Raw genomic sequence first — 24,664 nt, 5'->3', positions numbered from 1 at the left:
CACACTGTATTTTCTAATTGTGTGATTATATAAAATTTCATTGTAGCTTGGGGGCTAGTCTACCTATGGCCCTGGTTGATCGCCACCAAAACACGTGTACACGTGTACCCACACACACACCCCACACACCCACAGAGAGAGAGAGAGAGAGAGAGAGAGAGAGAGAGAGAGAGAGAGAGAGAGAGAGAGAGAAGAAAGGCTATATATGTTACATACAGATAACAATACTAAACACTGCATTTACTATTACATATTATAACATCATACATATTATAGGTTGACCAATTACCATCATATTGGATTATATAAGACAGATGTATTCATATGTGTATGACAGTTGATTTTAATTGTCAACTTGACACAATCTAGAGTGGCTTGGGAGGAGTCTCAATGAAGGACCATCTAGATCAGGCTGGCTTATGGCCATGTCTGTGAAGGAGTGTCTTTATTGTGTTAATTGACAAGAGAAAGCCCAGCCCACTGTGAGTGGCACCCAGGAGGGGCTGGGTCCTGAGTGTAGAAATAAAGAAAAAGCAAGCTGAGCACATGCTCACATTCAAATTCTCTTTGCTCTTCCTGTGGACTAGCTGCTTCAAGTTTCTGTCTTGACTTCTCAGTGGTGGACTGTATCATGAAATTGTAAGTCAAACAAACCCTTTCTCTCTTAAGGTGATGGGCATCTTATCACAGAAAGAGAAATGCAACTAGGAGTGGTGTGTGTGTGTGTGTGTGTGTGTGTGTGTGTGTGTGTGTGTGTGTGTGTGTGTGTGTTATACATACCCCAGGCAAAATGTTTTTCCCAAAGGAGAACAGCTGGCATCAATTTTAGGGGTCCCGATAAACTAATATATAAACCATACTAAGGAAGCCAGATACAGGGTCAAGAGAGTGCACAATCAGCTGACTTTGTATTTGGTGAAACCGCAGTGCATTATAATTCAGAATGTGCTTGGTAATGGAACCATGCACATGTGGAACCCTGACTCGACATGGGTAGATGTGGCTGGGTCAGGCACTAAGCACGTTCCCACATAGAAGATGCCTGAGCAGACTGGTAGTGATATCAAGCCTTCCTTGGGAGAATGACGGTGTGGTCCTGGGGAAATAATTCATCAAAGTGTCTTCCCCTGAGGAAGTTTAAAGGGGTCTGTACCATACACCTAAAGGTCACACAGGGTATGAGCAGCCCCAAGGATGGTGAACAGCTGTCGGACTGAGTAGCTTACACATGTCACTTTGACATCATTTGTGTCAGGGCTTCAGGTGAAGAGGTGCAGTGCAGGGAACATGAGGAACATAGAGAATCCCATGGAAACAGACTCTGCTTCATCAGTCTGTCAAGAATGATGAATTAATGAAAAGAAAATACATTTTATGCATGTATGAAGTTGTCAAAGAACTAATGAAAATGTATTTTTAAAAAATGCTTATCTTCCTTGGGTGATAGTAATGTATTTGTGCAAGCATTGCCACAAAAATTTGACCTGAGATTTCTACTTGATGCCTTAGGGGGAAGAAATAGATTCTTAGTAAATAGCTATAAATTCACAATGCAACCTAACAAAAAATATAACTTAAGGAAATTAGACAATGCAATAATGTGTATAGCAAAACACTGGGGCCTAAGCAGACCAGAAGACCCCCGGTGAGGCTGAGTATTGTCATGATAACAGTCTCAGCTGCAGTGACAGGCTTACAGTCTCAGGGTTTCTCTGCCTCCCACACAGCTGCAAACCTCTGATTTTTCTATCAACAATTTGTTACGACAAGGTAATGGAAGGGCAGAGGTCACACTGGGTTATTAGAATGACAGAAAGAAAACAATTTGAAAAATGGGTTTTACCAAAACAAGTGAAATATATTTTTTAGTATTACTCTTCAGGATTGCTATACATTTGTGGAAGGTGGTAAATGGGAGACTCTGAAAGACATTCTGAAGAATGTTCATCTTAAAAAGAGGAAATAGGGCACTGGAGAGCCAGTTCAGTGGTTAAGAGGATACACTGCTTGTGCTAGCACCCATGCCAGGCAGCTCACAACTTCCTGTGATTCCAACTCCAGGGGATCCCAACCTCAATTCCCCTTTTTATTTTTTAAAAAAATACTTATTTTTATTTTAGGTGTATGAGTGTTTTTCCCTGAATATAGGTATGGGTACCAGGTGTATGCAATACCTGAAGAGGCCAGAAGGGGGTATCATAGCCTCTAGATCTACAGTTATAGACTTGTGAGCAACCATTTAGATGCTGGGAACAGAATCTGGGTCCTCTGAAAGAACAAGTGCTCTTAACTCCTGGGATATCTCTCTAGGCCCCACATATTCTCTCTCTCTCTCTCTCTCTCTCTCTCTCTCTCTCTCTCTCTCTCTCTCTCTCTCTCTCTCTCTCTCAATTAAAAATATGCATAGGGCATACTGCCTGCATATTTGTCAGTGTCCACAGAGGACAGAAGGGGGCATCTGATTCCGAGACTCAAGTTATAGGCAGTTAGGGGCTGCTGCATGTGTGCTGGGAATTAGAGCCACTGAGCCATCTCTCCAGCCCCATATCCTCTTTTTATACCACAGCGTTCGTACAGTTAGTGCTGCCCATCTATGCATGGGTATAAGGCCATCCACTGGAGCATGGGCAACCTGCCCTTAAGGAGAACTGATTCTTCCTCGCCTAGTATAGCATCAACTGTCAATAGCTTTTCAGCTAAGGGTGGGGCCTTGTGAGTCTCTCTCCCACTCATGCTGGAATGGTGACTGACTTGATCTTGCACAGGCAACAACTATTGTGAATTTATGAGTTCAATGGTAGTGTCAAGAAGATACTATTTTGCAGTAGTTTCCCAACCACTGGCAACTACAGTCTTTGCACCTCTTCTTCTGAAATATTCTCTGACTCTTGGGGATAGGGGGTATGTGATAGATATTCCGTTTATGTTAGCCAGTATTCTTATCTGTCAAGTTTAAAAATGTTGCTCAAATTACTCAAAGGGGGTCACGTGAATGAGTCAGGAAAACATACCACAGCCATCACGTAGACTCAGGCCCCGTTTCCTAGTAACAGTTCACACCAGTGATTGTCAGGAAAGGAGAGGCTGACAAAGCCCAGCAAAGAAAGCAGCAGTTCAGAGACCCATGCTGGCCATCCAGTATCCGGCCACTTACAAGTGGAAACCCAGCTCTCATTTAAGGCTTGACTAGTTAGTAGTATGGCACCCACTGCAGCCTGGAGCTCTGAGAGGCTCCAGGAACCTTTCTGAAACCCCACCCCCCACTTATGAATAAAAGAGAACATTTGCTACGTTCATAGATATTCCCAGCCCCAAACAGAACAAGGAAGACAAGAGTGTTTCATCTGAGTTAATTTTCTCGCCTGAACTAGTTTTCAATAGAGACACCTTCAAGTAGTTGATGTGAGGTCTTTGGAGTTGGGATTGTACCGGAAATGAAATAAAAAACAATTCCATTTGGAGTTGAATCCACAACTCTATCAATCCCCTCTCCCCCCTTTCCTGCCCTGCAAAACAAAAGAAAAAAGAAAAAGGCATTAAGGTTGATGGCATCTCTGAACCTCTTGCACTAGAGAGAAGTATCAACAGAAATAGTAATTTGAGGTTAAAGACTTCAAGAAATTAAGAGAACGTTATACCTACTGTTTTTGTTTGTCTGTCTTCTTTTCAAGACTTTAAGGTTGCAGAAGTTCCTGTTCCTTCACAAAACAGGTCAAGATTCAGTATCCACAGACCGTTAAGTGATTTATTTATTATCAGTTTTCAGGTGTGATTAACAGTATTTAATAGCTATTAATCTTGGGGAAACAAGAGGATTGCTCAAAATCAACAAGATCTAAATTGCTACGTAGTATCTTTAAAAATGGAAACTGGAGACTTGGAGACTTCCCTAGCCCAGAGAGATGGTGCTGCTGTAAAGGACAGAGAGAACAAATTCATTACTTGCCACCAGAGGGCAACCTTGTTCTGCAGTGGAGAAGATGGTGTGGGTGATACATCTGATGCGTCATTATATGGCAAAAATTCTCCTTTCAGTTTGTCCCATGATGCAGAGAACTTTCATGGCTATGACAAACTACCTATATTTCTCAGGGAGGTAAGAAAGTGTCTTGTTCCTGCTATTAGCCTGCTGTTCTTTATGCTGGAAGAATCTGCAGTACAAAGGAATTATCTACTGAGACTCAGACTTAGGGTCCTGTTTCCATGAGGAACCAAGACGGCCAACCAGAGGATGGAAAATGGTCTCAAAGTACCCTTTCCATCAAGGGCAGGGAATCCAAATGCATTACATGCATGTATGGATGCTAAATAACTTTTCATAAGGGTACTTCTCTCTGCTGTATTAGTCTCAGCAGCTCTTATCTCCCTGGCTTCTTTCTCCATAACATCATTAGTCTCTAAGTTAAGTTCATGTACATTTCATAATCGGTAGTACTTTAAGACAAAATTCTTTTAATTATAGGTACCTGGCCTTCAGAATTTCCTTATGGCCACAAAAACAGATTAATACAATGACCCTTGAGTTCTCTATCTGTATGTGTCTTTCCTGTTCTACTGTAGATGCTTATTTGTACATCAGATTAACAATGGGAGAAGGGAAGGAGATAAACAAAACCAAAAAAGTGGCCAATATGCATCTTATAGTTTGATCCCAATGTGGAAAATATGCAAATGAGGAAAGGTTGTGAAGCAATAAGATGCAGTCATTAAAACAATATTTAGGAGAAAATGTCTGTGCTAGTGCTGTGTAGAAAAAAAAAGTAGGTGTAGATTGGGGAGGTGGCTCAGTGGGGAAAGCAGCACCTGACATGAACCTCTGGCCTCCATGTGAGCCTGCTTGTATGGGCAGGCACACCCCCAGACATGGGTGCACACCTATACACCCCATCCCCACCCCCACCCCCACCGATCAGTCAATCAACAAAAAAAAGGAGGTGTGTGCATGGTACTACGTTTTGTTTTGTTTACACCCTCCTCTTCATTCATAACTAGCTCTAGGGATAGTTATGCTGAATTTACAACTCTGTGTGTGCTTTTTGTATTTTCCATTTTCTATTATAAACATGAACTGTTTTATATTTATTAAAATATAATTAAAATCCAGCAAAGACTAAGTATAGGGTTGAGAAAGGAGAGAAAGGGAGTCTTTTGTTAGAAAAAGAACTCTGCTTTTCACATAAGATTATCCTCACCAAAAGGCATGCCAAAAGGGTTGTATTGTGCCTGGCTGCCTTATTGGGTTAATTAAAATTTGCCCTCCCAAGATTTTCCGCTAGACCCCATGTACACACCCATGACAGATGCTAATGTTACACAAAAGGCATGCAGAGGCAGACCCAGAAAGCAACATTCTTGGACACGTTTACCTGGTAAGAGCAGACATCTGCTAAGGAAGTCCACTTCACACTAGTGGAGGATGTGCACAAGCCAAGCAGCAAGATTTTCTTAAAATCTTCTCTTCTAAACACAGATTTCTGTCCCCCACGACTGGCAAATCAGGAGGCTTGGAAGATACCAACAGACAGACATAAGCCTGTCTGGGAACCAGGCTCAGCTATAATTGTTGAGGCTTCGCCCCAGTGACCTACCTCCTCTAGCTAACCCTCACTTCCTAAAGTGGCCCCAACCTCTCAAAACAGTACCACTATCTGGGGACCAAGTGTTCAAGCACATGAACCTGTTGGGGCATTCACATCCTAACATCTGAAGAGCCTCTTCTCTATACCTGTATGCACAGGCACTACGTTTTGTGATTGTTTAGCAGTTTCAATTCCACAGTTAAAAGACTGATAACATTTTTGTGGTTTTGTTTTATTGCTTGTTTTTTTTTTTTTTTTTTTTTTTTTTTTTTTGAGACATGGTCTTGCTATATACACCAGGCTGTTATATACACAATTTTCCTACCTCAGCTTCCTGAGTCCTGCGGTTAAAGGAATACATCACCATACCTGGTTCAAGACTGGTAATACTTTGAGTGGTATTTGTGTGCTGTATGTATATAGGCACATATGAGAGTGTAGGGGTGCACATGCACATGTGCGCACATTCAGAAGCCAGACGTAGAGAATGGATGTCAGCCTCTATTGTTCTCTGCCTTAATTTTTTGCACAGGGTATCTCACTGAACCTGGAGGCTGCCATTTGGGATAGACTGGCTGGCCAGTGGGCCTCTGGGATCTACCAGTCCCTCCTCTGCCTCAGGTTTACAAGTGAGCACACAAGACCATCACAAGACCAGGAGACAGAGGAGGGGATGGGAGGGGCCAGCCTGTGACCTCTTAAATGTCCACTACCACACTGCTGCCAGCATCTGAATCCTTGGGGGCACACTCAAACCGCTGTAGTCAGTATTCACTGCACCCAATTTTTACTTGGGTATTAGGTCCTTATGCTTACCTGACAGGCACTTTACCATCTGAGCCATCTCCCCAGCCCCAAGACTGAATATATCTGAAATGCAAAATAAAATAAAAAGGCAACAGCAGCAGTGAGCAGGGTTCCTCAATCTCAGTCCTGATACCAGAAGGCAGAGCCTTCTTTGTTGTGATTCATTCATATCAAGGGCCATATGGAGCCTGTCCCTGAGAGTGGAGATTTTAGCTCCAACTCAAAGGGCTACAGCTAAAACAGGTGAGAAACCACTGTGTTCTTCTAGCCTGAAGTTAACAACCTGTAGCCCATTGCCACAGTCTATATACACAAGCGGGTTGGCATTCAGCAAGTTCAAATGGCTTCAACATAGATTCCCTGGCCCAGAAAACATAAACCATTAGATGTTTGCTGACCACTATGGACTGAATACAACGGTTTGAGTGTGCCCCCAAGGATTCAGATGCTGGGAGCAGTGTGGTAGTGGACATTTAAGAGGCAAGCCCTCTTGAGGTCATAGACTGGCCCCTTCCCTTCTCTGTCTCCTGGTCTTGTGATGTAATCACTCTTGCAGGCATTCTTACTAGTGTGATGTGATGACCATGAGGTTAATACAGCTACAGGGGCCCTTACATGAGCCAGACCTATGATATTTGGACTTTCAGGTTCCAAAACTGTGAGCTAAACAAACCTTTATATTTTAGTAAGTAGCCAGCCTCACACATCTCCTTTTAATATAGACTAAAATACAGACTAAAACAATGACCCCCTAATCTCTCTTCGTCTTTCCTAGTCTAAGGCGGGGTTTTCCATTTCTACTATAGAAAACAACTGCTTCGGCCCATCCTGCCTGATGATGTTTACAGTGATATCTGTAAATAAACATACTTCACAAACACACCCAACTATTTTAACAAGAGGTCCAAGAAAGCACTATGAACAAGGGATGCTGATCACTACATACTCAGTGCAATACCCAATCAAAACGCTGAGGCAGAATGGTTCCCCTTTCCCGTGTTTTCTTTGACTATTCAAAATACAGTTCGAATGTACCCAAAATAGGGGGCTGGAGAGCTAGCTCAGCAGTGCTGCTCTTTCAGGACTCAGGTTCAATTCCCAGCACCCACATGGCAGCTCACAATCTGTAACTCTAGTTCCAGGGGACCTGATGTCCTCTTCTGGTAAGCTCCAGGCACACACGTGTTGTACAGACATACATGCAAGCAAAACATTACCACACATAATAAAATACAATTTTTTTTAAAGCTCCCAATATTGATGGACACAGCAGCCGCTTGCTTTAAAAACAATGAATAATTCTCCACTATTCCAGATCTGGAAACTACCATATGGTCCAGAAACTCTACCCTGAAATAAATACACCAAAGAAACACAGCATATCCACACAAACACTTTCATTCAAGTGTTTAGGACCTCATTTTCCAGAGCAGACAAAAGATGCCCATCAACGGATAAACAGGAAAGTAAATCCAAAAATGCCTGAAATATATGGATCCCATTTTAGTAAAAGTTAAACCCATTCTCACTAGTTCTGTTTTATCTTCTGAAAATAACATAGCAAGAATTTTCAAAGGTCTGTTTAGTGCATGGGTGTGTGGGGTGCACATGTGGATCTGAGCATGAGCACATGGAGGTCAGAGGTCAACATCATATGGTGTTACAAACACAGCTGCCTCACACATGGCTTTTACATGGGTTCTGAATTCAGATCCTTATGCTTGCAAGGCAAGTACTTTATCAAGTGGGCCATTTTGTTGGCCCCTAAGCGTCCCAGTTTGCATTTAAAATTAGGAAAGCTTTGCGGGGTTTTAGACGTGAATCAGAGTTACTTAAAAAGATATTGAAAGTGAAGCTGAACACATAAAAATGTAAATAAAACTCTAAAATCAAAACAACATTTATTTATTTATTTGCTTATTTTGCTACAGTGCTAAGGGGATGAAACCTGGGGCTTCGTGCATGATAAGCAAATGCTCTACAGCTGAGGTGCTCCCCTAACTCCAAGGTAAGAACTTCACTTTACAGCAGCAATTTTATTTTGGATGTTCATTTAAAGTGATCAGTTGGCGCACACACCACTGTGTGCTGTCTGAGAAATTCTGGTCTGTGACTAGATTTATGCAGAATCATCTGTATGACTTTCTACAAAATTTCCAAGGCAGCCAGCAAGTCAATCTGCAGACAGATATAAATCATATTCACAAACTAATGAAGCAGAGAATTCACATGTGGGATCCAAATAAAAGCTATACTCCTGTGCCCCATTCTAATAAAAGTCACAGCTTACGTGTAGCTCATGATATTGACAAGAAAGACTGATTTTTGAAGGTGTTGTTTCCTCACAGTGACACTTGGAGAAGCTTATTTTAGCTCAACCAAGATCCAAAACTCTTAAGAGGGTCATAAAAGGTCAAAAGTAACCATGGAAGCCATAGTAAGTCCCTGATGTTCCTTCCTTCCATCCTTCCCTCCCTCCCTCCTTCAATTTTAGCAGAAAGATCTCCAACTTCTTCCTAAAATATAATTTGAAATCAAGTGCAGAGCTTTGTTGAATGAAGGCCCACTTCTCAAATGGATGGCAGGCACAAAATGGAGGGACCCCATGGAAGGAGGTGGCTTACCGTCACAGTGAGTGCATGTGTAGATCTCTGGAGCAGTGGGCCACCCAGCATCCGATCACAGACCTTGAGAGGTGCCCACAAAGACCAGGACTACCCTGCAGAGAAACAGAAAGACTTGCAAACAAATGTCATGAAAATCCATGAATCCATCCCTTTTCATCCCTACGTAAGATGAGACGGAATCTCATCCTAAGTCATATTTTACACATTTTATTCGTTCATCATTTTTGTCTTCACCTTTTGTATGAAGATAGGGGTTCTAGATACAAAGAATACAAAATGGAATAGGGATTAAAATAGCTGGCCAGGCGTTATTATACATGTAGCAATTCTGACATGGTAAAATCACTACTAACATAGATTCTGCTGGTACTATCACTTAAAAATAATGTCCCAGGAGGCACCTTAGTCTTTACGACAGTGTTTTATGCAACCAATAACCTGTGCATACCCTCAGGTAAAGACATGCATAACATTTAGAGTAAATCTAGCATGCTTGTTAGTGTGTTGGCACATCTGCTCATATCGTATCTTTGGCTCCTCTAAAAGCAAAGGCATCACCAACTAATATGTCCTTATTCTTTTGTTTCCCTCGCTGCTAGGGGTATAAAACCTAGAGCCTTGAAGGAGCCAGGCAAGAGTTCAATCATACCCTAGCTCCATTTCAACCCCTCTAGTGGTGTTTTTATGAACTGCCATTTCAAAGGGTTGTGCCTGAATTTATTTCTGTGTTTTTACCTACTTGTTTACTGATTCATTTAGTTTGTATTTGTGTGTGCAGCTGAGGCACCCAGAAGACAACTTTTCAAAGTCAGTTCCCTCCTTCCACCATTTGTGTCTCTGGGATCACACTGAGTCGAGTCAACAAACTTGCTGCTGGGTACCTTTACCCTATGAGCCATCTTGCAGGACCCTGAAATGATTTTGAAGAATCTAGGCTCCGAGCTCATGAAAACATCATCCTTTACATCACACCAAAAATTTCTTTAAGGGGCTGGAAAGATGGCTTTGTGGTTAAGAGCACTGGTTGCTCCTGCAGAGAACCCAGATTCAGTTCCCAAATCCCATATGGTGAGCTGGCTCATAACGGTAACTCCTGTTCCAGGAGATTCAATACTCTCTGGCCTCTATAGGCATGAAGCATGAATGTGGTGCACATACATACATGCAGAAATTCACACATACATATAAAATTAAAAAACTTTTTATTTTTTATTTTTCAACAACTAAGAACACAAATCAGCTAACCAGCAGTTGCCTAATAAGATCTACTCCTACCCTTGTAAACTTTCTTTAGTTATGAATGAATCCCGCTCCTGGAGTTCAAACTATCCAAAACCATCGGAAAACGCAAGAACCAAGGAAATTCAATTCCGGCCCCTCAAATTCTTATTTGATCATCTTGAGCAACAGCTAAAAGGTGCAGGTTTGCTGTAACTCAAAGCCACCAGTGAAGTTGTGAGGGAGGGTGCTGCTTATTACCCATTATAAACTGTTTTCAGGAAATTCAAGCAAATCAGCCCTACAGAGTTATGTTTATAGTTCTGTTGTTTAAAGGAAGGAAATGAAAGAGATTTGACAGGCAAGTTCACAGGCTTCCAAGTTTCATTTCAATATTAAAAAAGAAAGAAATCATAAGGATTTTAGAAATAAAAATAAGACTCATAAAAATTTCACCTACAAAAATCTCTGAATGGAAATTAAAAGACACCAAACCAGAATGAACCAGGCACAAAGGAATATGATTGTAAAATAAAAACAAATTTTGTTATAAAGAAAATGCAGTGGGAAAGAGGGGCTGGAGAGATGGCCCTGCAGTTAAAGAGTCCTCTGCTCACTTGCAGAGGACTGAGGTCAGTTCCCAGCACCCACATGGTAGATTCAATTATCTGTGCCTCTATTTCCTGACAATATTGGCTTCCTCTGGACTGCCTACGCATGTGATACCTATATACACATGCAGGCAAACGCTCATATACATCACATAAAGACAAGGATATCCTTTTAAAGAGGAAAAATGTGGTGGAAAAAGGACAAAACTCTTTGAAGGAAGCTGAAGGGGAAGCAATGACTACTCAGGGTAAGCTGTAAATTATGGGGTGGGGGATAAGCCTTATGATGAAATAGCTAAATGCTACAAAATATCAAAATATAAGCAGCTGTCACCACAAAAAGCTCCAAATTGCCTGGAAATTAAAAGATTAAACCCTATCATAATTCAATAAGCAATTAATATACTAACAGTTCTTATTACAAGCTGTTCAGAAAAAACTTTAGAATTGAATTCCTATTTTCCTTGGTCCAAAACAGATGGTAACTCACACATCAGAGTTTCAAAACTGAAGACTATCTTTTATATATGTTGTGAAACTCTGTAAGCCTAATTGATTTTATCATCTGTGTGTGATCAACACACACACACACACACACACACACACACACACACACACACACACACACACACACACACACACACAAAGGGGAATTATGACTTTGGTTAACGGCATTCTTCTGGTTATACAACCTGTCAAAAATAATTAGTTGATTGCTGAAAACAGTAAATTAAAATCCTTCTAAGAGCTAGTTTAGACTGATTTCCCCGTGATTAGTACCATAAACAAAAGCATCATCAATAGTTGGTGTTCTCGGGGCTGGGGAGATGGCTCAGTGGGGAAAGTGCTTGCTTTGCAAGCATGAGGACCTGAGTTCGATCCCCAGCACCCATACAAAACCTGGGCATGGCCCTGAACATCTGTAACCTCAATGCTGTTGGATAGGGACAAGCAGGTCACTGGCCAGACAGTCTAACCAATCAGTGAGCTCCACGTTCAGTACAAGTTTGCCTTGGTCATTGTGTTTTATCAGAGCAATAGAAAAATAACTAAGAAACTCACTGTATTTTTACTGTTCAGCTAATTCCCTAAGTTGGACTCAGAATTCCTGGGGCATAAGGTACCCCCAACCTTCCTTTTTCTCTCCACTGTATCCTGTATTTCCTTCTGTTATGTTATCCAAAACATCATTTTTATGTCTCCTGCTAATAGGAAGAATGACATCCCATTTTGATTTCTGTATTCTAGGTTGGACGCACAGTATGTACAGTAGGAGGGAGAGGGAGGGAGAAAGAGTGAGGGTGGATGGACCATATATGGTCACAGAACATTGCAGTAGCTGATAACACACATTAACACAGTAATTACACAATCTCTCTGCCACATTTGTTTTCTTCCTTTCTGTCTTTATTGCAAAATGCCAGAAGGAAGTAAAATATTTTCACAAGGATATTAGAGTTCCTTGGAATTCTTCCTGTGTAGGTTGGAGTTCAGGGACTTGCACATGGCTAAGCAAGTTCTCTACCACAGAGCAGCATCCCTGCCCTGTTCTATTTTTCTTTTGGGACAACATCTCATTGAATTAATGATGCAGAGTAGCCTTGAAAATGAGATCCTTTTGCCTCAGCCTCCTCAATGCTGGGGCTACAGGATTTTAAGTAGGTATTCCTTCTACACCCCTGATGTGACATCTCAGCACACTAATGTCCTATTTGAGTGTTCCTCAGCCAGCATTCACCTACTTTCCCACCCTCTAACTCTTCATACAGTTACTGTTCCACAGGGTTGAGAAGTTACACAGACATAGCTAAATTTAGTCCAAACTCAGGAATGCCCTCTGTTAAGGCCCATTCTGAAGTTAAACAGGTAGGTTTCTTCATTCCCACTTTGTTCTAAACCCTGTTCATCACTTTATAGTGCTTCAGAAAAGCTCTGCACATTTGAAAAATACTCTAAGACATTTCTAGTTGTTTGGTGTTTTGCCTGCATGTACGTCTATGTGAAGATGTTGAATCCTGGAGTTATAGACAGTGATGTGCTGGGCCTAGACATGAGTGCAGCGATTGTGGGCCAGTGCTGGGACCACAAATGAGTGCTACAAAGAGTATTCAGGATTACAAATCAGTGCTTGGATTACAAGTGAGCTTTGGGACCACAAGGATTTCAGGTGAAGGTACTAGACGCACAGCGAGCTCTGAGATTAAAGGCATTCATGTGAATACATAGCCTACCAGCAGCGCAAACATTTTAGCACTTTCGCATGCATGTGTGTGTAAGCCAGAGGTTGACATCAGTGATTTGATTGCTCTGCACCTTTACAGAGGCAGTCCCTCACTGAACCGAGAGCTCACTTGTTGAGCTAATCTAACTAGACAGCTTGCTCCAGGGATGCCTCTGTCTCTTGCACAGTGGGCTTTACTTAGTTTTTCTGTAGGTTCTGGGGATCCAAAGCCTGGTCCTCATCCTTGTATAGCAAGTGGTTATTCCACTTGGCCATGTCTAATCACATGGAACTTTTAAATTGCATATAAGAAACGGTATTGAAATTATATCTAAAAGTATGTTCCTCAAAGGCAGTCACTTTGGGGATTACATTATTAGCCTATGAGAAGAGCATTAGCAATTTAAAGAGTCCTCTTTAAAAATGATGTCAAATTTAAAAATATTTTCCTCACAAAAGGAAATCCTGTCTTCAAGACTCATTTACCCCAATACAACAAGAACATTCTGACTCGAGTTCCCTATCATTAAATATACTCCAGCATCTTCAAGATTGTTGTTTTTAGTTGAAGTAAAATGAAACCACTTAACATAAAATTAACCATTTGAAAATGTGCACTTTGGTGGCATTTAGTACAATGACGTCTTAAGAAACCACCACCCAGCCGGGCGGTGGTGGCGCACGCCTTTAATCCCAGCACTCGGGAGGCAGAGCCAGGCGGATCTCTGTGAGTTCGAGGCCAGCCTGGGCTACCAAGTGAGTTCCAGGAAAGGTGCAAAGCTACACAGAGAAACCCTGTCTCGAAAAACCAAAAAAAAAAAAAAAAAAAAGAAAGAAACCACCACCCACAAAAAACTTCTATCACACTAAAGGAAAACCTTCCACCTCCGCACAATCGTTCTACCCCTCCTCTCGGAATATCAGAACTGCTAGTTGGATTTGCCTACTCTGAATATTTTACATAAATACACGTCACATAGTGACCATTTTTGCCTGGCTTCTCTCACTGACCATATTTCCAGAGCTCTTTCTTCCACAGCAAGGATCTAACTTTATTCCTTTTTATAGCCATGCACCATGTTGTTAGTGTTAAGTGATTTTCCTTCCAGGGGCGATCAGGCAATGTTAGGAGAAACCAAGTGGAGGTGAGCTCCAGGGCAGTGACAGACAGAAACAAAAGCACACATGTGCACACATATATGGTCCATGTGGTCTCCAAAAGAATATAAAAATCAATGTGTAATTCCCAATAGGCTCTGGAAACCTGAAATCTATGACAGTATTTGACTGAAACAAAAGTATGCCAAGATGCTAATGACTTAAAAAATAAGTATAATAATAGTGCCAAGAAGTAGGCCAGGTCTCCATGAACCTTTATCCACTGGGAATTAAAATCAGGCCACCACCCTCAATTTTCTTTTTACCCATGAAATGATGACAATGGGCATAGGAAGGTGAAAACTGACAACATCTGAATTGTTTCCTCAGATTACCTTCATTTAATTTATTTCTTTGTTTTATTTTTTAAAATTTTTATTTATTTGTTTGTTTTGTTTTTAGAGACGGGGTTTCTCCGTGTAGCTTTGGAGCCTCGCCTAGAACTCATTCTGTAGACCAGGCCAGCCTCGAACTCACAGAGATCCGCCTGCCTCTGTCTCCTGGGTACTGGGATTAAAGGCGTGTGCTACTACGCCCAGCTTATTTTAAATTGCCGTGGAATACCCTGCCTTTAGACCACAGCTTCTTAAACTGTAGGTATGATGTCATGTAACCAAATGGAGAGCTTACCAAAAAACAATTGGCAATAGTTCAAGGTTTCTGAAAGCACAACCAAGAATCAATTTAAAGAATACAAGGGGCTCCCAGTAGGGCTCACCCGTGCTGTATATGTGTAACCTCACTTCAGCCTTGGTTCTGAACACACAACACATGTACTGTCCAAGTCCTCACCACACTCTGAGAATTGAGACTGGTTATAAGTTAGGATCTACAGCGCTTTCCTCAGGTACACAGACTTCTGCTCTTATAGAAACTGCATGGCTTAATTATAAAATGCAAACGTATTTTACTACATCATTGCTCAACATGCTAGTATCAAGTTAGTATATTTTTGGATGTCTGATCTTAAAATTGGATGCCTGAGTTGCTGAATTGAGTTTCTCCCCTCTTCATCGTTTTCATATGTGCTGTACATGTGTATATGCATATTTGACGTGTGTGTGTGGAACCTCAAGGTGGATGCTAGGAATCATCCTTGATTTCTCCTCCACCTTACTGGTTGAGGGAGGGTCTCGATCAAGTCACTGATTCGGCTAGTCTTGCTAACTAGCTTGCTCTGGGAAATCCCAGGTCTCTATCTTTCCAGGGTGGAATTATTACAGGTGGGGATCCAAACTCAAGTCCTCACACTTGGCCAGGCAAGTGCTTTGAACACTGAGTCATCTCCCAAGCTCTGACATCAGTTTCATTAAAATAATAATAATGACAAAAATAATAATGGGACTTTGGCTTAGGGTTAGGACAGAATGTCCAAAAATTTTTGAAATGGCCTTAAATATTTTGTGCTATGTATTTATACAAAGTGGCATTCTTGGCAATGAAGATTATAAGTTCAAAATAATGATCAACTTTGAAAATCAATGAGGATGCTCTACATCCTACCACATCATCACTTAATTCTTTATGTAAAAATAAGCACATCCATCTCACTAGTATGCAAATCTGCATTCATGTTAATGATAAAGTACCAAAGAACTTTTCTGGAATAATTTTTTTATGATTTATCATCAGTAATGTTTTACATTTCCTATATATGCAGAATTGTGTACAAATACTTAGGCAAAAGTTTCATGAGGAGAAATCAAACAAAAGCAGCCTTGATTTCAGCACGAAATTTTGTCATTGTTGTACATAAATGCCCTATGTTTATATGCATTCCTGAAGATGCAATATACAAGGAATCCATTCCTTTTCAAAATTAGATTTATAGTGTCTATGTATGATACCGCCTTTCTTAACAATAACTAATTTCGTATACACATTCTGAGGGCCTAAACTTAATATCCTTTAAAAACTGAGCTTATATAGCATAAACACAATAGACAGCTATAAATTTAAAGCAAGGATCGTTGGAGAAAAATTTAATTTAAAAATAGTATAGGAAAAATAATAAAAAATTACTGTTCCATGTCTACAGACTGAATTGGAGTCGGAGTTCTCTAGGGGGCAGGGGTAATATTTCAGTGATGTTATCTGCAGGTGGCATTCTTGGCTTATGACATCAATTTTCCCTTAACATGTGGAAGGAACACTCTACAGAATGTGATAGTGTCTGAGCAATGTTTGACATATATTTAAGATAGAGAAAATGGGGACTGGAGGGATGGCTCAGCAGTTAAGAGGACTGGCTGTTCTTCCACAGATCCTGGGTCCGATTAACAGCACCCACAAGGTGGCTCAGAACCACCAGTAACTTCAGTTCCTGGCATGCCTGTGGTGCTCAAAAGTATATGCAAAGGAGAGGCAAAACACCCACATAAATAAAAATAAAATAAAGATTTTTGAAAATTTTTAAGATTATTTACTGAGTTTGTATAGTAAGTTAGCAGGTACTGCTAACTGCTGCTACTACCACTTTCCATGAATGTTCAATGTTATACATGATACCTACAAGCAGGCAAGTGCTTTCTTGGTAACCTAAGTCTGCATGGTGCAGGAAGTCAAGACCAAGTTATAAGCATATTTTCCACCATTATCTTCCCAATTTAGGTTAGTATTCATAAACAAAGAAAAAGAAACTAGTTAACTACAGGAGTCAACAGTCTGTTTATAACATATATACAAATGAAATATATGACAACAGTTCAGGACTAGAGATAGATATTGTGAAGTTCTAACATGATAGAGTAATGTCAACAGATATACAGAGGATGACAAAGATGATGGCTATAAACTCTAGAACCACACAGGAAAAAAAAAAGAGAATACAGCTAATCAAAGGGCAGAATTGTAAAAATCTCTAAGTCATAAAAGTATACAGAAATGATAAGGGATAGGGAGAAACAAATGCAGAAAAGTGGTAGAAATACAAAGTGAATGGCCAGTATTAAGTGGTGTGTTAAAATAATACAACTGGGTGGTAACAAGCCAGATCCCACTTATGTCGTCTATAACAAACACACTATGCGTGCATGTGTATTCTACTAGTAAATGTATATGGTAATGATATATGTCATGCTTATTGTGATGACCATATCACGGAGAATCTTTATATGTTAATTACCCACATTCACATATATTTTTTATCAATAAATTCACACACATTCTTATTAATCTATGTGGTAGTTAAAGTTTATTCTTAGCTTGACAGATTTTGGAGTCACCTGGGAGACAAGCCTTCAGGCATAACTGTGAGGGATTATTTGGCCTCTGGGCATGCCAGTAATGAATTATGTTGACTAGGTTAATTGAAGTAGGGAAGATCTGTTATGAAAGTGGTCATGGACTGTATAAAAAAGGAGAACACGAACTGATCTCTCAGCTTCCTGGTTGTAGGTGCCAAGTAATCAACTGACCCATGTTTCTGTGCCTTTGATTTCCTTATCACGATGGACTGTAGCTTTGAACTATGAGCCAGAAAAAGCCTTTACACCTCCAAGTTGCTTTTAAAAAACTGTTTATTATATGTGTGTGAATGTTTTGCCTCTTGCATGTATGTCTGTGTATCACAGGCATGTCTGATGCCCTCAGAGGTGAGAAGAGGGCATCAGATTCCCTAAATATGGAGTTATAGACATGAGTCATCATGTGGGTGCTGGGACTTGAACCTGGGTCCTCTGGAAGAGAAGCAGTGCTCTTAACTGCAGAGCCATCTCTCTGGCACTTCCTTCAGGTTGTTTTTTGTCAGAGTATATTACCACAGCAATAGCAAAAGAGGTTAATGGTAATACTAGCTCTGAATACACATATTATACTCAATTTATCATCCTGTGTTTTGTGACTTTTTTAATTTCCTTCCAGTGTCCAGAGAAAGTACTTATAAGGACTAGGAAGATGATTCAGTAGATATAGAGCTTGCCTTAGAAGCATGAGAACTGGAGCTCAGATCCCCAGAACCCATGTACAGCCAGATAAAATAGCATGTATTTGTAATCTCAGCACTCTTAGAATGAGACAGGAGGAACCCTGGAATCTTACAGACCAGCTAGCCTAGAGGATGAAGCAAAACAAGAGACTATCTCAAAAAAGGTGGAAGATGAAGATGCACACCTATGCTTATCCTCTGGCTACTATATATGCATCCTGGTGCACGCGCACGCGCACATACGCACACTTACACACCAAAGATAACATAAAAGAGGAAATGTAAACTGGATATGGTGGTGCCTGCCTGTTATCCCAAGACCTATGAGGTGAGATGGGAGGATCAAGAGCTTGAGACCAGTCTTGGCTATATGGCAAGATTATCTCTTTTTTTTAAAAAACGAGGGCCTGGCTTGGTGGCTCACCTAAAATCCAAGCACTTTGGAGGCCACAGCAGATGCATCTCTGAGTTCATGAGCAGCCTGATCTACATAGCAAGTTCCAGGACAGCAAAGACTACACAGTAAGACCTTGTCACAAACCATTTAAGGATGCTACAGAGTTCTGCCTATTATCTAGTACGGTTGCTAAGTGAATACTCCATCATATAAGGTCAGCACTCTACTGTAAGAAGACTAAAAAATGACCTGGCCACCAGGCTCCTTAAGGAGTACAGTGTATTACACACTGGGGCATTTGAGAGATTCACTTTCCTCACTTTCAAGAGGATAATTCAGGTATCCATCAACAGGGCTGGTGATGATACTGGCAGGAGATGAGAGGGCTGGGTAGCAAAAATCACATTAACTGCCACCATGTACCTCTATTGTGAGTGCTGTTCTCATTTCTCTTAATCAAAGAAAACAATGATGGTCTATATCTTTTAAGTTATGCTCCTCAGTCAGGCATTTTAATAGTCATTGGTTCACATTATGGACATCTAAGAACAAAGAAGCACACAGGAAGTCTGTAACATAATCAATGTAGATAAAATGTACATCTCATTAGGCTATTATGGATATTATGACTATACTATCAGGGCAAGTATTGTACTCTAAGTGGGAACAGAGCCAGTAAGAAGCAAATGGACAGATGAGGACATGTTCGAAGACATCTTTACCCACAAAGACAAACTGTGGCTAAGTGATCCTACAGCCATTAGTTTGCTGACCTCTACCATGAAGCAGTATCGCCATGGCCTGGTTAATCCCTGAACTGCAAAAACAAGGAAAAGTCAAAATAGATAATCTACAGCTGTTATCAGGGTGAACACAGACATTGCACACTGTGTCTAAAAGGTTGTGGACATCACTCCAGGTTAACACAGATCTGCTTTCTGTCACTGAGGAATTTATCAGTGAAGAGGGGAGGAACATGAGAGGGGCCATGGTCCAGGATTCTGGTCCCTTGGGATCTGTACCTTAGGAATATCAAACTATATTTTGATGAGACTCCGAGGACATGGACACAACCAGCCTTGCAAAAACTTCCAAGCTACTCTGAAGACAAATACTTTTCAATTCCTAACATAAACAATCAGACCTTCTACAAGAACTAATCCCTCAGTGCCCTTTCTTACTGTGTGGTGTTGCTAACTGGAGTGGACTCAGTGTGTGGAAACCACTAAAGTGGTAAGAAGCAGGCTCTCCTCCACCCCCACAAACACACACAGTACGGCTCTCCCAGATACATCAGTGACATGGTTGCTCGTCTCTTTGCGTACTGCCTTTGTTGTGAACAAAGAACAGGGGTACCAGCTTATTCTCAGAGGGGGGAGATACAAAGGAGGTGGTTTACAGTGTGAGACCACTGGGACAACAAACACTTCACACAAAGCAAGAAACCTGTCACTTAAGTAAAAGCCATGTTCATCATGTTTCATGAAGCAACTGACATATATCTCATGAGGTGCCAGGTATTACAGATGCTATATTGTAAGTACTGTACACTAATAATATAGATCATGTGAGATAATGGATCCAAGCTAAAGGTATTTGCCACACAAGCCCGACAACCTGAGGTCAATCTCCAGGAGCTACTTTGGAAGAAGAGAACTGAGTCCTGTAAGTTGTTTTCTGACCTCCATTTCCATACTGTGGCACATCCATGCCCACATTCACACATCAAGCACTTGTCTTTACTGTCTCTCTCACTTCTCCTGTCCTCTCCCTCACCCCCCCTCTCCCTCCCTCCCTCCCCCTCTCTCTCCCAACAATAATAATAAAAAGCTTTAATTACAAAGAAAGAAAACTCTAGAAGAGAAGCAGGGCCAAGTACAACATCTTTCAGAAGATAAGTTTTGCTCTCATTTGAAAGACCCAAAGAAGCTCAAAACAGCGGTAAAAATATTTTTAAATGCCTGTCCATTTAACGTCCTTTTCAGGAGAGGAGCAGAGTTCCCATATCCTATCATCACTGCTGGTCCTTTTAGGATTACTAATCTGGGTATGGTGTACTAAAGTCAACACAAATACAGAAAACTTCATTGGAAAAGGATCAATAACATGCCAAGTACCATGTGCTACAAGATACTCAGAAGCAGAGACACATCTCATGTTAAGACTTTCAGGAAAATCTGACCCTCCAGAATCATATCCAGAGAAACCTGACCATAGGTCACTGACATGGCATTCCATCGACATTCCATTATACCACATGGCCTGTGTCAAATGCTTTAAATAACTCAAAAGAGATAAGGAAGGCCAAGGAGATGGTTTAGTAGGTCAAAGTACTAGTCCTGCAGAGCCTGGCCACCCAAGTTCCATTCCCAGAACCCATGTGGAGGTGCACAATTATAAAATCAGAGCTGCTCCTGGCAAGAGGCGAAGAGAAAAGAGGAGAAATCAGTCATTGGCTCAAAGATCAGACAGCCCAGAATACCAAGCATGGCAGAAACAGTAAAGAGAAGGACTCTGCCTCAAACAAGATGAAGGCTGCCAAAGACTATCCTGTCACCCACATACACACAAGTGTGCCATCATGCACACATAAATAAACAAAACAAAGAATATTCTGAGTTCTCATTTTCTTGGTGCTTTACTCTAAGATCAAACTATTGGCTACATCTCCTGCTCATCTAAATCACGCTCTCCTCATGCATAGCATGAGCTGTCTGTTTTTTCCGTCTCTGAATTCCAGTGTGGCCTTATTTCTTGGAAGTTACACCCCATATCCCTAGGAGGACACTATCTCCCTAGCCATGTAAACTAGCAAATTCTCTCAAGAGGAGTTTATTCCCAGGGGAAGCTGTCATTAGATGAGCTGCAGAATTCCTCATGAAGACTGGGTATCTTACAGGAGATAGTCAGTGCTGGTGAATGGGCACAGGGCTCTCAACCTTTACGACATGAAGTCCTATGCTGCAATGCAGGTAAAGCCACACATGCAGTAAGGACACATGGAGGAGAACTGCACATAAATCACCACGATGTTGCGTAATTTCCTTTTATGTGAATCTGTGTGGTATATATTTGTTTGCATGTTCACCATGAATGTGGCGGTCAGAGGCTGACATCAAGAACCTTCCCAGATAATCTCCCCAGGGTCTCTCTATTGAACCCAGACCCCACACCCATTCAGTTAAGTTTATCTAGCTACCTTGCTCCTGAGAACCCGTCCCCCCTGTCCAGCAACAGAATTACTGAGAGGCTGCAACACCACAACTTTAAAGGTATACATAAACTGACCACATAAGGGGATGAATTTTTCCTCTGTGTAACATAATTATAACAGTTTTTTTTTAAAGGAGCAAGTGGGTTTTAGCAAGGCAGAAAGAACCACATTTAAAAAAAAATGCTAGCAGATTTTGCTTCTGGAAGAGAATATTAAAATCTTTACTAACTCTCAAATTGAATTTGTGTGTCTTGCCAATCTGACTACATAAATGGCACTCTGAACAGTTCTCCAGGCTGGTTTCCCAGATGATTTTATCTGCCCACCTTTCTCTTTTTTACTCCACTCCTCTTTCCCAAACAAAAGAGTTTTTCATACAAAAAAAATTTCCAAATGCAGTTTCAGAAAAGAAAAAGCACACGTGCCCCATTTCCTATAAAAACTAAATTCCAAATGTGCTGACTATTTTTGCAACTTTATTTTCCTTTGAGCCTGTCAAAATTCATCTCAGGTCCTAAGATGGTGATTTAAATAAAACAATATGCTAAATGTAAGCTATATAGATACAGGTATGATGGCTGGAGTTGTTGTTTCTGACAAGAAATCAAACACAAAATGTGGTCCTAAAGTGGTATTTGGAGAGCTGGGGAGATGGCTAGTGGCTAAAGCTCTGGTCACAAAGATCTGAATTTGGATCCACAAGACCCATGGCAAGCTAGCTGCAGCATATGTCTATAATCCCAGCACACTTACAGAGACATGGGAAGAGAAGACAGCAGATCATAGGCCAACTAGCCTGGACTATGGAGCAGCCAACAAGAGACTGTCTCAAAAAAACGTGGAAGGAAATGACCGACTCAGGTTGTCTTCTGACCTCAAGATGCATACCATGGCAGGCATATACCTGCACACAAATATACATACATAATAGACATTACACACATAAAATGGAAAACTAATAAAAATGGCATTTTGAGGATATCATTAACAGAGGGAATATGTGCTCTTTCCAATATTCCAATGTGAAAACCACCTTAGAGCTCTCAGAAGGACATTTATACCATGTTATAGGATTATTATGGGTTAATTTAAAAAAGAAAAAGACAGTACCTCTTAGTTGGATACAAATCTTGTTCCCAAACTGAGCATGAACAAAGGGACAGACTTTTGAAGACTCTTCCCAAGTTGGGCACCTTCATGATTTTGAGACATACCTCTAATTCAGTAGGAATACATAGCTGCTTAACAGAAATGTGAGGAAGCCAAGTTGTGGAATCCCAAGCACAAAAAAAAGGGGATATATCTGAAATGAGCAAAACTGAAGACTGGCTTACTTACTTTTATAAAAATACCTATCCTCTTGGGGTCTTAAACAACTACAATTACTTCTTACAGATGGATGCATCAGTCAACAGATATGTATGTGAGTGTTTTAACTTGGGTTAGCCAGTTAACTCTCTCTGCCCCACACATCTTTCATTTCTATTCTAAGACAAGGCTTCAAACTGGTTATGTAGTCTGAAATATCCTGGAACTATGGATTTGCCAGCCTTGTCCTCCTGAGTGCTGAGATTATAGGCATCTGGCTCAAATTTATTCTTAGAGGATAGAGCAAAAACAGCCTGAGGCTATGTTGCCTCTGCTATCACCTCTTTTTTCTGTTGTTGAATCAAATAGTCACATTCAATATAAAAATCAATGTGTAGGGCCAAGTTCCAGTAAGACTTCAACCATGAACAAAAAACTCTGAGTTTCAGAGAAACTGTATGTATCCTGATATATAGGTCATAGTGGGGTTAGTCTGTATTAGATAACATGACATATGGTTACATTAGAGTGCTATTTAAAAATAAACCTTTAATCTAAGTCAGCCCAAGTAACAGAAACACTAAAACATCCATATTTACCTCTACAGTGTTAATAACAGCCAAGATATAAAATTGATCAGGCATATGTCTTAGAGTTCGTATTGCTGTGATAAAGCACCATGACCAAAGCAACTTGGGGATGAAAGGGTTTATTTCAACGTACAACTCCCAGGTTCTGTCACTGAGGCAAGTGGGCAGGAATTCAAAGCAGGAACCTGAAGGCACAAACTGAAACAGAAGCTATGGTGGAGTGCTGCTTGCTGGTTTGCCCAGTGTTTTCTTAGATAACCCAGGACCTGCCCTGCAGTTGCACTACCCACAGTGGACTGGACCAATGCATATCAAATCATTAATCAAGAAAGCCCCTACAGACTTGCCTACAAAGCCAATCTTATGGAGAAATTTTCTCAATTAGGATTCCCCCTTCCCAGATAAGTCTAGGTTTGTGCTAAGTTGACAAAAATCAATCAGGACAGTATCTATCAACAGATGGATGGGCAAAGAAAATGAGTGTGCGTGCACGCACGCGCGCGCACGCGCGTGTGTGTGTGTGTGTGTGTGGGGGGGGGATGGATGGATAGACAGATAGATAGGATGGCAAGGGATGGAGGAAGGGAGAGAGAGAGAGACGGGGGGCATTCTATTCAAGGATAAAGAATGAATTCTATCATTTGCTAGAAAATAGATGGAACAAGAGATCATTCTGTTAAGAAATAAGCCAGGCTCAGACCAATATTGCATGTGTTGTCACATATGGGGTGGAGATAAGAAAGGGAATTAATACTGTAGAATCATTAATTTTAAACTATTATGCAGCAGTACTACTTTCAGAATTTAGTGTACACTTTTAATGTGTATGTCAGGGACATGAGAATTGGTCAATATCGTGTTAGGCTTCTAGATTAAAGATGATGCAACTTTCGAGGTGTTACCATTTCAGAGGTATAGAAGCCCAGTTCCAAATAAGGTTCTTTCAGCTGTAGATGTTTGTGGACGGACCTCTAGAGATGCCACGTTTCTCTTTTTAATCTAGGAATGG

The 24,664-nt window shown here is 40.9% G+C and overlaps 1 protein-coding gene across 1 annotated transcript in view; it reads right to left on the bottom strand.

The window, feature by feature from the left end:
• LOC128105753 (F-box-like/WD repeat-containing protein TBL1X) overlaps positions 1-24,664 on the bottom strand; it is a 163,350-nt gene that overhangs the window by 23,855 nt on the left and 114,831 nt on the right. The window contains 4 exon segments of the mRNA XM_052731083.1: positions 3,643-3,698; positions 5,367-5,503; positions 6,396-6,449; positions 9,011-9,105. Coding sequence (XP_052587043.1) covers positions 3,643-3,698; positions 5,367-5,383 — 73 coding nt within the window. The 5' untranslated portion in view covers positions 5,384-5,503; positions 6,396-6,449; positions 9,011-9,105.

The sequence above is a fragment of the Peromyscus californicus genome, unplaced genomic scaffold, assembly GCF_007827085.1.
Source record: "Peromyscus californicus insignis strain IS unplaced genomic scaffold, ASM782708v3 Scaffold_10__1_contigs__length_136768540, whole genome shotgun sequence".
NCBI classification, from domain to species: Eukaryota; Metazoa; Chordata; class Mammalia; order Rodentia; family Cricetidae; genus Peromyscus; species Peromyscus californicus.
The sequence above is the reverse complement of the archived record's forward strand: the minus strand, read 5'-3'. Positions and strand labels throughout refer to the sequence as shown.